Source organism: Melospiza melodia, chromosome 24 (assembly GCF_035770615.1).
Source record: "Melospiza melodia melodia isolate bMelMel2 chromosome 24, bMelMel2.pri, whole genome shotgun sequence".
NCBI classification, from domain to species: Eukaryota; Metazoa; Chordata; class Aves; order Passeriformes; family Passerellidae; genus Melospiza; species Melospiza melodia.
Window position 1 is genome coordinate 8,934,470 of NC_086217.1, and position 15,447 is coordinate 8,949,916.

The window sequence follows — 15,447 nt, forward strand, 5'->3', positions numbered from 1 at the left end:
CCCCCTTGCTGCTGCTTTCATAACACCATCCCAATGAGGAGTCCTGCAACTCTCTAAGAACTGGGTCACTGGACAGAATGGGAGGGTGGGGTCCTGGAAAAGCTTGGAACAACATTTCCACTAGGCTAGAATTAAGCCTAATGGGCCTGTATTTAACCAATCTAGCACAAAAATAGGGCAAAGTGTTTTAACAGAAGCATAAAGATTTCTAGCCAGGAGACTCTGAGCAAAGAAAAAGCCCAGAGCATGGAGGAGCAGAGGACCCAACACAATATCCCACGTGTCAGCAGCCTTCCAGCAGCACTGCCAAACCAGCCATCACAGCAAGAACTTAGGACACTTAAAAAGCCATGAAGTGACCAATCAAGCACATTTTTGTATTTGTGGCAGTTAACAACTCAAACACTTGTACTCAGTATCCTTCAGAAGGACCTGAATCCAATAATCACAGCTGCCTTAGTTTGTGAGGATTTAAAGAGCTACGGGTGGGATGAACAAGTTAAATAAAGGGGGAAAGGGGAACAGTTCCAGTACAAAACTCAAAACGTTCCATAAATTTGAGCATATAAGAGATTAAAATGAAAGCTTAGAATGGAAGTGAGGGAAAACCTCCAAAAAGAGAACAGTCTTTTTCTCAGATTACCCACTGTGAAAAACCAATACTGTATTTCCATTTTAAAATCAGAATGGTTTTACAGAAAGTTTTTTCAGCCTTTCTCACTTTCTTCTGCTACCGAACAATGGAATTTAAATCCAAAAGTTTATTTTAATTTTGAGAGTAAAATGAACATATTTCCTAAGGAAAGAAAATTATATTAATTACAAAAAGATACACATTATGAGAAGAAAATGGAAATGGTACTACTCTACATCAACAAAGACACAGCAGGTTATCAGTCACTGCTGGCTAAACTCCAACCACCCATTCTGTGCTAAGAACCAGCCTGGCCAATGGAAAGCTGAGATGCTTTTAACATGTGAGTCACCCTGAAAACAAGTTACAAACTGAAGGTATAATTCAACTTCAAAGGTGTGAGTGGCACTCACTCCTATTTGTTGCCACTTTTGTCCATGGGACTGATCATATGCACAACCACTTAGGAGGAACAAGCTTCAACAAAACTAAACAAACAAAAACTCCACTCAAAAAAACTACAGTAAACACAACAAACCATACTCAGAGAGTAAGAGCACTGATCCAAACAACTCCACGCTCTAGAGAGACATTATAATGAACAGTCTTGAATTTTCTTGAAGAATTTTTACACAAAAAAAGTTAGTTCTTGCCCACCATGTACCTTTCTCTTCTGCTTCAGAATAGCAAAGATACACCAGTGAAAACCTGCTTCACCAGAGAAACTCAACACAAACATGGAGTTCACCTCTTTACCATGCCACTCCCTAAGAATTCAATTGCCCAAGCAAGAGTTTCATGTGAAATCAACAACATCACCTTTAAATCCTGTATTTGACAACAAAATTGTGCATTACACATCCAGGAGGTCAACACAAGAAATTGCTTCCCAAAATAGAACATGGAGTTACTTAAACACATTCTCCTGCAAAGCAACTACCTCCAACTATCTAAAACTCAAAAGAAGCACAAGTGTACTCACCATAAGGACCAGATGCAGACTCCTCCAATTCTTTATCCCAGTCCTCCACCTCATGCTCAGATGCATCTTGCTGCCCTGAAGACTCGGGTACATTGGAAACTTCACTATCCCACACATCAAGGTCAGCGTATATATTGCACCAGCCCTCATCAGTACAGCCACTGACATCACCTTCATTGGGGGAGGTAGAAGCAGATTCACTTTCTTCAGAGTTGCCATCAGGAACATTTGAAATATTCCGCAGCAAACATTCTAAAATCAGTAGAAAGCACCAACAGGTACACTCAGAAATTCGACAAGAACAATTAACTGTTCAGCACACAGTAATTCAGAGAGGTACAGAAATACACTTTGTGACTACTAATCTTATTGTAATACATGCAGTTTCCTACATATGTAATATCACTACAGGGCTGCTTCACATTTCAGATTCTTGGGAAGAGTGGACATAGCCTTGTACCACAGCACCAGCCCAAATCAGGATTTTCTTGTTGGAAAATAACTCTGTAAACTAGGGCAAAGGACACAGCAGTCTTGTTTCACCACATTCACCTGTAGGTATTTTTTAAAAAAGTTCTGGTTTAAAAAAAAAAGTCATATTGATTAATTATTCATATATCTAGGCATACACAAATATCTACATGGAAATAATTTAGTACAGTTAGTAACGAGGCCTTTCCCATGCAACACCAAAAGGCTTTGAGCAGATTTCTCAAGTAGTGCACAAGTTCCAATATTTGCAACCTACTTTGCTTTGTCCTACCTTTTCTGGACTTCCAGATCATCATATCTGTCTTATTAGGAAGCTGTTTCCCCTCAGAGTTTGCAGCCTCAGAGGCAGCAGCCATCACCTATGAGACATTTTGAAAGAATGCAGCAGCAGCTCTGATTGCTCATGAAACTGCTACCCCACATGCTCCCGAGCGTCTCCATTTGTTCCCTTGATGAATCAGAGGTTCAACAACAAATAGGCATTCACTTCAGAAGGCAAATCTGCAGAGCTATAGCTAATTCTGCTGCTGCCATCGGTCACCCCTAGCACTAACACCAACCCAGAACATTCCATCCCCTCACAACCCCGACCCAAACCGCGCCCCTTTGGGAGCGTTGGCCGCCGGTGGCCACGGGCAGGGCGCGGAGCCGGGCGAGCCCTCACGGCGGCCCCGCCGCCTCCGCTGCCCGCCCCGCGCCCCTCGGGACCCCCGAACCTTCGGAGCACCAGAGGGAATTAAGACACAAGGAATGGGAAAATTATTAACACGTAACCAACCGCTCTGTGGGAGCCCACGCGCCGAGCAGGACCCTCCAACAGCCCTGAGGGGCTGGACCAAGATGGGTGGAGAGCAGGAGGAAACCCTCAGGTGCTCTGAGGGGAGCACAGCGAATGGGACAGCGAGTTCTCCTCGCACTTACAGAGGAACAAGGAGGCGCCGGCGGTGGGCGCGGGAAGCCGGGGCTCCCAGGGGCCGCCGCCGGTGGCCACGGGCAGGGCGCGGACTCCGGGCGAGCCCTCACGGCGGCCCCGCCGCCTCCGCTGCCCGCCCCGCGCTCCCCTGGACCCCCAAACCTTCGGAGCCGAGCCCGCGGCCCGGCCTGAGGGCACCACTGACCGCCCGGCCCCGCCCCTGGGCAGCGTCAGCCGGGTGGGCCCGCGGCTGTGCCCGAGGGACAGGGAGCGGATCCGGGATGCGGCCGGCAGGGACGGTGCGACTGCTCCCGCTCCGGCCTCGGTGCCCGCAACGCCGCCACCACCCAGAGCGCCCTGGCTGCGGAGCCCACCGTGCACAGCTTCGGAATCACAGACGCAATTCGGCTGGAAAGACCTCCGAGATCATCGAGTGCAACCATGACCCAACATGACCGCGTTATTGAGACAAACACAGGCAGGAGAGCTCTGAGAAAGCACCTTTTCGCTCATGAAGTTGTAAATAAAGTATCAATACCTCTCATGGCTGGGTGGAGTTTTCCCCCGGCCGAAAGATAACAATTTCCTTCCGGCCTCGTGGTAGCAGCATGCTCAGAACATGGAGAGACACTAAGCCCCATGGCTGAACAGCAGTGCAGGTATCAAGCACGTGTGCTTGCAGGGAATGTGTATCCATGGGGAGAACGGCAAAGTTCTGTGAGGAACCAGAACAGCTGATGGAAAAGGGCTCACTTTCTGAAATGATGGACTTACCAGCTTTGTTGGACTTTAAAATCTCCAAACTTTGCACTTAAAACTTTTAGTTGAGCAACTGATGAAGTAAGAAGTGGTTCAGGAGAGGGAGTAACAGCATAAGGGGCAGGGAGGGTATAAGAGATTATCAGTAAGGAAATCTCAATGTCAGACAATGAGGTGGCAGAGAACTAGTGGGGATGTAGGAGATGGCCTGGCTAAAAGCTTGGGAAACACAAAAGCAAGATGTACTTCAGATCTGGTCACAGAAATAGGAATCCTACCAGGCTGCTGCTCCAAACTCTATTCCCAGCTAGTTAATTTACTAGAAAATGCATTGCTTGAGAGAAGCTGCAATTTCTACTTGAGTGCAAAATCAAGAAATATTTCCCTGTCTTATTATGTCACTCTTCAGTCACCAGGAAACTGCACAAAGGAACACTTGCTTCCTGTTCTTGTACTTTCCCTTCATTTCTCTGTTGGTCCAAGGATAGCATTTATGTTGATTTCTCAGGTTTGTGGCTCTGTAAACAGCCAAGGACAGCACTCTTTCAAAAAACATTACATGTTTTTTAGGCATGGTGGACAGAAAGCTGAAGTGTAGATCAGAGCTTTGCACTCTCACCTCAAGGACATTGCTAACAGATCTCAGCTCCCCTCTACCCTTCATCACTCTCATTCTTTTTTGTCACATAAAATGTAAAGGTAAACTTTAATAAAGTCCAGGAACATATTTGCCTTTGTACAAAGAAGTTTAAAAATGCACAGTCATGTTACAACTATGTATAGTTTTTCATAAATGTCCAGTTTGCAATAAAGTGTATTTAGAAACAAAATCTTCCACCAGGTCTCCCTGCAACATCTTCATAGCTCGCCAGTGAATGCTCCCACAGTTTTCTGGTTTGCCTTGGGGATGACTTAGCTCCTCCTTGATATAATCCAGCCAGAGGTCTTTAAAAGAAAAATTAAAGTTCTGGTTAAATTTCAACTAGATATTACTTAACAAACATAGCAAGCCTACTAGAAACTCTTTTTCTAAGTGTCTTTAATATTAATGCAGTAGGGTTTACTTTGTGACTACAATCTCCTTTGCACCTTGAGGAGCACCCTGGGTTCTATTCCCAGCTAGAACAGTAATGTCTGTAGAAATAACACAAAAATAACTGAGCTGTGTACTTTCTTCAAATGAATATTACAGAAAACTTGATTATAAATATATAGCTCCACACTGTTCATAAATCCAAATTAAAAGTGATCCCCATCTCTTATGCTAGCCAGTGATTTGCTCCTAATTGTGCTGAAGCCACCCAGTGCCAATGACCCTGGGCTGACAGTGGAGGGTCCCTGCAGTGTCCTGCTCTTGAAGGCATAGAAGAAATGAGCTCCACTCTGCATGACAGCAAGCACAAGGGCAGAACAAACAGATACCTTTTAAAATGGATGTAAATAAAAGAGGCAGCAGTGAATGAATGAATAAATAATAAAAACCAGAATCCCCCTTACCAGTATTTGTTGAACCAAACTCCCTCAAGGCACGTTCATAGTATTCTCTCAGATGAAGCATTTTGCAGGATTCCTAAAAAAGGAAGGTATTAAAAGGCCACTTATTTTGTGCAGAAGTGAATCTGCAGCATGATTAGATTCTGACAAAGGAAGAGAGTCATGGCAATTACACACACACTGCTGAAGATTAGTTACCATGGAACTTGGGTTTGTATCACATCCAGTGAATCAACTGCAGAGGACAAACATGAACTGATCACAGACTAACACCACTACTCTGCTTCCCATTTAAATCCCAAGTTAGAACTGCATTTTACAAATACAAAACATTAATTGGACAGTCAACAACTTACTTGCTCCTTTTCTATTTGGATCATCTTCCTGAAGAAGTCAAGTGAAAATGGACGATTTTCACACAGGCTGAAATAAAATAAGTGACTTTAGACTTAAGGACTTTTAACATATACCTTAGAATAACCAGGTTTGAAGGTAATTTTTTTTTTTTTACCTGGTAAAGAGTCTTTTAACTTTCTTATAACCACTACTTCTGTAGGTCCAGTCAAGATACATTTCCTTCATAGTCACAGATTCAGCAGGTGTTGTGGCATGCAAGGATCTCTGCAAGTTTAAAAGGAAAATAACCAACAAAATAAACAAAAAATAAACCTATCACATAGCTTACAACTAAATGGCTCAATTAGTGCTTCTCCCTATTTAGGCATCTGACACAATGGAGATCTCCTAAGTCTAAAACACATTTCTGCTCCAGTATTCCATATAGCTGGAACTGGCATTTCCTTAAACCCCTTCATGCAGAGGGTTTCACAATACTCTACCAACAGCTGAATTCAAGCTCCCACCTGAAATATGTGTTTTATGTGCTAAATTAGAGAGGAAAAAACCACAACCCAACATGCCAGGCAAAGAGAAAATGTTTTGCCCTACATTACTGAGGAAATCTATAGTGAGATTGAAGTCCTCATTCTGATTTTGACTTTTCTGTAACAAGACTGATGTTTGCACACAAATTAAAAAATTCTCTTTTCCATGCTCAGATAAGCTCTGAAAACAGAGCAAATATTCTAGACCACAAAGTAGGAGTCCAACATTAGCTGTGCTTACAAACATCCATATGCCTCAGAACATGGGAATGACATTTGTGCCTATAAATCTACGTCCAACTGGTTTTTTTAATGCACATAGTTTGGTTTGAAATTCTTTGATATCTACACATCCATGAAGGAACTTCAGTATAAAGCATTTGTTGCATGTTCCATACACACACACTGTTCATTTTACTGACACAGACATAAAAGTAGATTCTGATTAGCCAAGTACCTGGTAGAGAGCTTCTGTGTCCTCCTTGCTGTTTGTGCCCTCACTCCATTCCACCCAGAGGGTCCACAATGGCAAAGTGCCCTACAAGGTCAGCAAACAATCAAATGGCTGAAACACAGTGACTCTGATGTACAGAAACAGACAGCAACATGGCCATCAAGTTCTGTACTACATGCCATAAAAAATTCCCTTTGGACACAGCTCTTGGAAAGACAACTTTGAACTGCACATTGAAATCACTTCTCATTTCCCTCCTCACTTAAAGGATAAATCATCCTTAGCTGGACAGCTGTGCTGCCAGGGATGAGAACCAAGTTCTGCAGCACTGAGCACTGCAGTACACAGGGGTGACTTCAAAGAACAAAAAGGAAAGAAACCTTCCTGTTCCCTCACTCATTGTGCTCAGGGTTTGAAATGGAACAGAGCAGGAGAGTACACAGCTAATTCAAGGCTTGAAATACCACACAGGTGTATCAGACAGTGAAGAAAAGGAAACACATTTTCCATTAAGACACAAACACCAGCTCACTGCTAGGACAATGTGTAAAATGTCAACTGTAAGCATTCAGATTTTAAACAAGTGAATTTTAAGTGAATTGACAATTTCCTAATACTTGGGAATGCAATTTGCATGTGAAATGTCAGGTTCTTATTTCTGACCTTAAAAATGGTTAGGGGCTTTAAATGCCTTGTAAACAAAACAAAAACAACAACAAACAAAAAACCACAAACCAACCCAAAAAAAAAAAAACCACAAAACCACAAACCAAACCAATAAAAACAAAGAAAAAAAAAACCAAAAAAAAAAAAACCAAAACAAAACAAAACAAAAAAAACCAAAACACAAAATAACCAATCATTAGGGGTTTCTGGCCCAAGACTAATGCATGTAAGTCCACTAAACCACATTAAACCAGCACAGACCTTCAATTTGACATGTTTAATGGCTTCTTCAAAACACTGGGTCACATCATCCCTCTTCAGCTGGATCAGCACCTGCAGTCTCATCTGCCACGTTTCCACGGACTGGCTGAAGCGCCTGGTTGAAGCTTCTGCCACCTCCACAGCCTTCTCAGAGAGGCTGGAGTCCAGTAAGAGCTGCAGCTAAAACCCAGCAGATACAGCTTTGTTAAAAACAGGGCTTTGAACCAATATTGTTCATCTTTGTGTCTACTCGAAATGGCAAAGGCAGGCACACAAATAATGCAGGAAAGCCTCAGCACCTGTTTGTTCTGTGTCAGTTCTTACCCACTGCTTGTACAGAGCTTCTGACAGCAAACTGGACTCATGGGCTTTGCTGAACACACTCAGTGTCCTCTCCAGCCTCTAAAACCAACAGAGAAGAATAATAAGAAAACAAGCATTATTCCTATATATACCAGATTCCAGCATTCCAAGAGGCCCACTGGATTGTGTATCATGTCAGTGAAAAGCTAATTACACATTATGTGTCTAATGCTCTGGGTACCTACAAACATTCCAAGACAAAGTGGAAATCTGAGCATTTACTTCTCTTCCTTAAGGAGCAAAGAACAACACTGCATTGTTCTTTTAGTGTAATACTAGGGAACCATGTTGCACAGGAGAATTAATTCACTGAGTCACATCTAAGCAGAGATGCATAATTAAATTACCCATGTGCCAGCACCAAACTTTGCTCAGACTTATTTGCAAGAGTCATTTTAATTCATCCTCTTCTTGAAGGACCTGTCAGTGAATTTTTAGGATCCCCTTCAACCCAAACCATTCCATGATTCCATGATTCACAAGTCTGCAGTCTTAGCTTTTATCCAAAGAGGTCACTGTACTTTACTGACAAGGCTGGTTAATCAGGTCCAGGTTAATCATGTCCAGGCAGGCCACCTGTAAGCCTGGCAGTAAAAGTGATCCCCCCAGATGGAGATTAAGTTATTTTTAATGATGGCCACAGGTAAGTATTTTTTATAAAATGTCAAGATCTATTTGCTTCTTGTCTGAGCTATTACAAAACTCAATAAAAATAGGGCTGATTTGTTAGAATTATTTCCTAATAAATTTTACCTTTTGCTTTAATTCTTCACTGTTGGTTTTTCTGTTGTACCTCTCTAAACAAAAAGTGATGTAGCATTTCCACATGTCCTCTGTAGAAGCAAAGGCATAATATCACACTTCACAGAATCACAAGAATAACAACAAATATTTGTCTTTAAGAAATATAAAGATACAAAATGTGATACAAAGTGTTAATGCCAACTTTATTTTAAAATGTTGTATTTTAAAATAAAGAGAAGCCCTAGATTTATAACATTACACTTTAAAATTACTCCCCAGTCCAAGATGGAGGCAGTAACTCTTGGTAAAGAGCATCAAGTTCTTAGATCAGCTGAGACTTTTAAAGATCTCTTCCAACCCAGCTATTCTATGGCTTTTAAGGCTGTACAGCAGCAAGTTTGAGACCACTCCACAGATAGTCCCTTGACAGCCTCCTCCACAAGAACAACACCAGAGGCTGAAGCTAGATATACACTCCCCTGGCAACCCAAAACCATTTCTTACTCACAGCTGACCAGCAGCAGACACATGTTCAGTTAAGCAGCTCCTCCAAGAGCATAAATACATTGGAAAATAACCCAAATAATACATAAAATAGATCCCAAGAGGTAGCATCTAAGAACTGCTTGCCTTCCCTTAGGTGTGGTAGAGCCTGCCATCACCTTCAAGGCTTTTATAGGCTGAGAAGCAAATGTTAAAATGCAGGCAGAACATTTCACCTGTTGGGACTGCTCCCACAGCTTCATCAAAGACTGCACAGCACCGTTCCTCTCTCTGGGCCATTTCTGAGACCTTTTTCTGCTTTGTGGAGCTCTCAGTGGGCTGCAGGGAGCCCAGCTCCAGCTCCCTGCGGGCCATGTAGTCCCATGTCAGGGGATCATCAGCATGCCTGGCCTGCAAACTGAACACAACATGTTTGTAACAGCCCACAGCCACCAGTCCCTACTGTAGGTATGCTTAGGAGGGTTGTTAGACTGCTAGAGAAATGTAGTTAATTGCAAGTAACCAAATGCCAGAAGAAAAATATTTTTCCCTTCCACAAGAGAAAGACAAAATATTACCTTTTAAAGTATTATTTAATATGGATATTCTTCAGAAATAACATGAAATAGACAGGGAGCTGTCAAGAGAGATCTTTCTTTTGAGAGGAACAACCAGAGAAACAAAAGATGCAAAAACCCCACCAAAGTACAGTAGGAAAATCCAATTCCTGCAATGAATTTACAGAAACTGAGTGCACTAATTATTCAGTGACAACTGTATTTTACCTAAATGTTCCTAGCAGATTTTATAAGTCCTTTCTGAAATTACATACATACATCCTCTTCTAAAGATCATGCTTTTGTTTTTCTTAAAGGATTTCACATAAGCCTTAACACTATTTCCCTAGAGGAACGGCCTTTACTTCTGAAACTCCAGTCAATGCGCTGTAAGTTAGAATTATAACTTAATGAGAATGTGTTTCTAAAAAACCAAACCAAATTAAAATAAAAATACAACACAAAGCCCCAACTCACCTTTCAAGGATTTCTTTTTGCAAATCTTGGGTAAAATCAAAGAGCTTTGCAATAGAGAGGACAGCCAGCTGGAACTCAACACCTGCATTTCAGGAGAAGATAAAACTATCAAGTGGAGTATTTGTTGAAGAATTCCTCAAGATATTACATCAATTGCACTTTGCATTTCTGTAGCTTGGTTCCACATGCAAATTTAATCAGCATCTCCTCTACTCCCTCCCTTGACCCTGCCATAAAAACCCTAAATGCTCCACACTCAGGACAGATCTCTCCAAAGCTGCACAAAACAGATGTCCATGAATTGTGTCCATCTTGCATCTCCACAACTTACCTTTGAAAATGCCAAGTGACATGACTGGACATAATCAGACCATTGTGAATGCCCACCAGCCATTACCCACCTTACTATTTTTAGGTGCTTACAAATAATTTATATGCCTATTTTTTCCAGTATTTCTACAGAAAATTAAATTAAACCAACTCTTTCTGAAATTTTCTCATGTTCTTTTTCCCCACTAATTTTTAATGTTTGTTATTGTATTTTGCCCAGTTCTTCCAAAATATCCCCATCTATCACGAGCAAAGATATCTGCTACTAGCTTGCAGTTATTTTACCCAATTCTCTCAATAAAATGGCTTATTTTACCAAGCCTGCTTAATTTCAAATTTAGCCTGGTTTATTATTAGTCTGAATTCTTACTTTTTTGCCACTCGTGGTAGCTGATTAGTTGTGATCTAATGTTCAGCAAAGTAAAAAAAAGTGTGTAATTCTGAATTGCCCTTCAGTTTTCTTTTGTTAAACAATCAAGTTTGAGGCTGTAACCCAGCACTAGGCCTCTTCAGCCTGAAAGCTGCTGTGCTGGAAGAGATGTCAGCCTGCAGGAAAGACATGCAATCAGAACTACCATTAATTTATATCTGGCATTTAATAGGTTCTACTGAAAAAAAAATTGTGCATTTGGAAAAAAGGATCTCACTGAAGCCAAGTCTATCAGCATTGCCTGCTGCAGGACTGAGTTAAAGGTTACAATTTTCTTAATGAATAAGTACAAGAAATGTTCATTCACCTTTAATTTTCTGAGATGCATCCCTGTAGACTATGCGAGCCATCTCCCCATTGAGAATTTCTTCAGAGTAATTGAACTCCCCCTGAAATATCAAGCATATCATTGAAGAAATTATTGTCCTTTCTCAGCTAACATTTTTTGCAAACAGGGAAAGAAAAATCAGAAGATATTAAGGTTTTTCTTCATGCAAGTCTATTTTTATGTAATTTGTACAAGTCAACTATAAAGAAATGAGGCAGGAAGCTTGACTATTACTTTCCAGAAGTTACTGTTAATTTTCATACTAGGGAATGTAATAAAAGATTCTAAAAATGCAAAGAAAAAATAATGTATGAAGTATTGGAGCTGAGCATCAGCAAATACTTGAAAAGCTCCACACAGGTGCAGGACATGGACAAAAACTTTCTCTAAGCCATTGTCAAATAAACCATTAATCCAAACCTGTGAATTTCAACATGTAATACACAAGCAGACAATATCTCCTAAGTAAGTTTAGCTGACCTACCAGGTCCATCTTTGCTTGTTCAAATTCCTTCTTCTCTTTCCTCTGTTTTTCAGCATGCATAAGCTCCATTCTGAAATACTGCAAGAGTGACAACAAAATGAAATTACTCTGGGGATAAATCACAAAAATCTAAGTCCACAAACAGGGTAAAAAAAGCTCTGGGGAGATACAAATCAAGACTTTGACACATCCCACACATGTCCCAGAGCCTTGGTTTTTGAAGGTTTGTGCACCTACCACTATCTGCCCTGTGTATTTGCCCAGAAATTTCCAACAGGTAGCAATGATATTTTTCAGTCCTTCTTTAAACCTTAACTTGCCCCCAAAGAAAACCAAGGTCCTCAGTAAAGATTGGGGATGCCAGACTGAGCCTGACAACTACATCCTAGCAGAGCTTAACAGTACCTTAGAAAGGAATTTTGGGGGTATTTTTAATATTTTCCATCAGCAGGAAAATGTCAAAAAACAATTTTCTCCAGACAGATCTGGGAAACATGCTGAATTGATTTGCTCTGATTGAACAAGTAAGTGGTCATAGAAGACAAACAGGAACTCACTTCTTGATAAAGTTTGGGGCACTCAGGATGGAAGCGCAGAGCACGAAGGAACAAGTGCCTGGCACTTTCTGATGACAGTCGTGTCTCCATTTCCCACTTTGCTGCCATTATCCACAGTGCTGCAACAGGTGACACAAATAAAGTTATTTAACCTCTCAACATGAGCTCAGCCCCAGAATAAGACTGATTATCTCCCAGTAAAACTGTAAAGCAGACAGGCAGATCCAGGATGTTTAATCTGGTTTAGCTACAGATCTAATGATGCCTTCAAAAGCCAAAAGGCTGTCATGAGCAATTGACATCTCTTGTTTCTACATCTACTGAGTCCCCAGTGCACCTGGGAATGGTCATTCTGACCTATTTCACAGCCCTTTATGACTGCCCAGCACCAGCCCTGTCAGAGCCCTTCTCTGCAGCAAGGCAAAGAGCAGAGAGTAAGAACTTCAGCCCAACAGCTTGAACTGAGATCTACAAGAACTCAAACCAACACCAGACAATCCATGCTGAGGCATTTAAGCAGCACTCACCATTGTGTTATTTACCTGGTTTATTGGAATGAATGGCCAACATGGTAGAAAACACCTTACTGAGTTGATGTTTTGCATTCTGTAAAAGAAGCAGTTTTGTTTCACCCCCTCTGGCACTGAACTGAACCCCCAGCACCAGAGTTTCAGTAGGAAAGGTCACAAGCTGTAGTACAATTGCTCAGAAAAAGATGCTTCTCTGCTACTTTACCTACAGCAGAAAGTTTGTCATATTTACTCACTAGTGACCAGCATTTAAATGTCACCACATCAGAGTAGCATGGCTTACTCAAAATTCTGAACCACACAGCCAACACAAATGTTGCCCAAGTCCCAAACCCATGGTTTCACTCCCCTCTTCTGAGATTCTATTTTCCTTTGGCCGCCTTCACCACCATGCAAAGTAAACTTCTTCAGTACAGAAATGACAACACCTGAATGCTGGTAATAATGTGAAGCCTTGCACAGGTAATTTTATCAAGTATAAAACTGACAGAATTGGGCTTTTCAGCACAGTCACTACAATAAATATTTGGAGCAAAATCACAATTCACAGACAAGTGAATCACTCCCTCCAGAGAAGGTATAACCAATATTATGGTTCTCACAAACCAACTGGTATTCCAGATTTAATGCAGTCAGCCTCACCTTTGCCCTTGCAAGCATCAAATTTCATACTAATTCACTCTCAGGCAAACTGTACTCTTGCATACATCAGTGAAAATCCCAAGCAGCTCCAACAACACTATAAAAATTATTTCAGTATTACAGCATGGAGCAGTAAAGTTTGTACCCCTATCTGAAATCAAGTTTCACATGTGTGAATAGTCTCGAGCTAGGTAAGATCAGGATTTGAAAACTCACCCATTGCTTGCAAAATGCAACATGGGAAAGCCAGAGCTGGACATCATCCTGTTGGAAATCAAAAGAAGAGAATCAACCTCACAATGTACAGAATCACTTGTACACTGACCAACAACACACCCTTGGTACAATGACCTGGCATACAGGAAAAAAAGAATTCCAAATCTCAGTACAAATAAACTTACTTTCCATTTCCCTGTAGCTCGGTTGAACAGGCTGTGGACTCTATGCAGAATAGAGTGCTCAATTTCATCCTTCTTAAACGAATATCCAATGCGCTAGGAGGAAAAAAATACTAATTGTATTGCAATAGAAGATTTGGCATGAAGTATTTTGCACTCTTTAACAGCTGACAAACTTACTGCTCTCCTTTTCTTGATCAGTTCCAGCAGATTAACTTCATACTAGAATGGAAAGAAAACCATTTAACAGCAAATGTGGAGGCCCATAACAGCAAGACAAAAAAAACTACATCAAGTTTGTTATAGATATCAGGTGAACAAAAAACATTACAGTCAGGAAAACATAAGCAGTAATTTGTGGCTGGGTCACTACAATTCCACATTCACTGCACAGGGCAGCCCAACAATCCCACCTTGTGCCTTAAAGCATTGCCCAAACACTCCCTGAGCTCTGTCAGGCTCCAGCCAAGACCATTCCCTGTGAAGCCTGTTCAGTGCCCGAGCATCCTTTCAGGAACCGCTTCCTATTACTGAACTTACTAATTCCCCTTAACTACACACATCAGGGAACACATTCCTCCTTTACACAGCACATCAGGGAAACGGGGGCTCTACATTCCTGGAGAGACAAGAAACTACAGGAAAAGGTCTCAACACTGGAGAAGGCTGACCCCAAACTCCAGCACCAACTCCTGGCCACGCTTCATACCCTGGTGCCAACAGCCGCTCACAGGGGAGCACCAGGGACCAGCTGAGGAGGGGGCTCCGTTTTCTGCCCTTTTTCCAGCATGAGTCCCTACAAAACCCGGGTCTAACTGAGCTGGGTCTGCACCGAGAACTACCCCGCTCTGCCGCTCTGTGAAGCCTACCTGGATGTAATTAATGAAATCCTCCTTCCGCAGCGCTCTCCGCTGGATTTTGTACTCCAGAGCCGAGGCTTTCCTCAGGACAGCCCTGCGGGAACCGGAGATCAGCGCCCGGAGCGCTGCCGGCCGCACCACGTGCGCTCCCCCGCCCGCCCGGGCCCGGGCCCGGCCCCGCTCACCGGATCTCCTTGTGCGTGAAGAGCCCGACCCGCTCCAGCTGCTCGAGCTCCGGGATGCGATCCTCCAGCCGCTGCTCGATGCGCTCCGCCATGGCCGCGGGGCTCCGTGTGTCCGGCCCGGCCCGGCACAGCACGGCCCGGTGCGGCCCGGCCCGGCACAGCACAGCCCGCTGCGGTTTCCGCCCGCTGCCCGCGCCGCTTCCGCGGCCGCCGCGCCCTCTGCCGCCCCCTGCCCGGCTGGCGGGGCCAGCACCGCAGCGCCTCCGCGGGCTCCGCGGGATGGACGGGACCTCTGGAGATCGCCCAGCCCGACCTCCCTGCCCAGGCAGCGTCACCTGCAGCAGGGGACACGCAGGTGGCTTTGGAATGCCTCCAGAGAGGGAGACACCACGATCTCCCTGGGCAGCTGTTCAGTGCTCTGCCACACTCCACGGAAAGAAATTCTTCCTCGCGTTGAGCTGGAACTTCTTGTGTTTTAGTTTATGGCCGTTGCTCCTCGTCCTGTCGCTGGACATCACCGAACAGAGTAGCGGCATCATC

At 43.0% G+C, this 15,447-nt stretch overlaps 1 protein-coding gene across 1 annotated transcript; it reads right to left on the minus strand.

The window, feature by feature from the left end:
• Positions 1 to 4,467: 4,467 nt before the first annotated feature.
• UTP6 (UTP6 small subunit processome component) lies at positions 4,468 to 15,042 on the minus strand. Its single transcript, XM_063175790.1, has 19 exons — positions 14,908 to 15,042; positions 14,732 to 14,816; positions 14,043 to 14,084; positions 13,866 to 13,958; positions 13,681 to 13,728; positions 12,835 to 12,898; positions 12,293 to 12,411; positions 11,736 to 11,813; positions 11,231 to 11,312; positions 10,164 to 10,245; positions 9,366 to 9,547; positions 8,656 to 8,735; positions 7,864 to 7,941; positions 7,540 to 7,719; positions 6,616 to 6,696; positions 5,786 to 5,895; positions 5,631 to 5,697; positions 5,278 to 5,350; positions 4,468 to 4,725 (listed from the first exon to the last, which is right to left on the minus strand). The coding sequence occupies exons 1-19, from the start codon at positions 14,997 to 14,999 to the stop codon at positions 4,568 to 4,570; spliced, it is 1,794 nt and encodes a 597-aa protein (XP_063031860.1). The 5' UTR covers positions 15,000 to 15,042; the 3' UTR covers positions 4,468 to 4,567.
• Between the last annotated feature and the right edge of the window lie 405 nt (positions 15,043 to 15,447).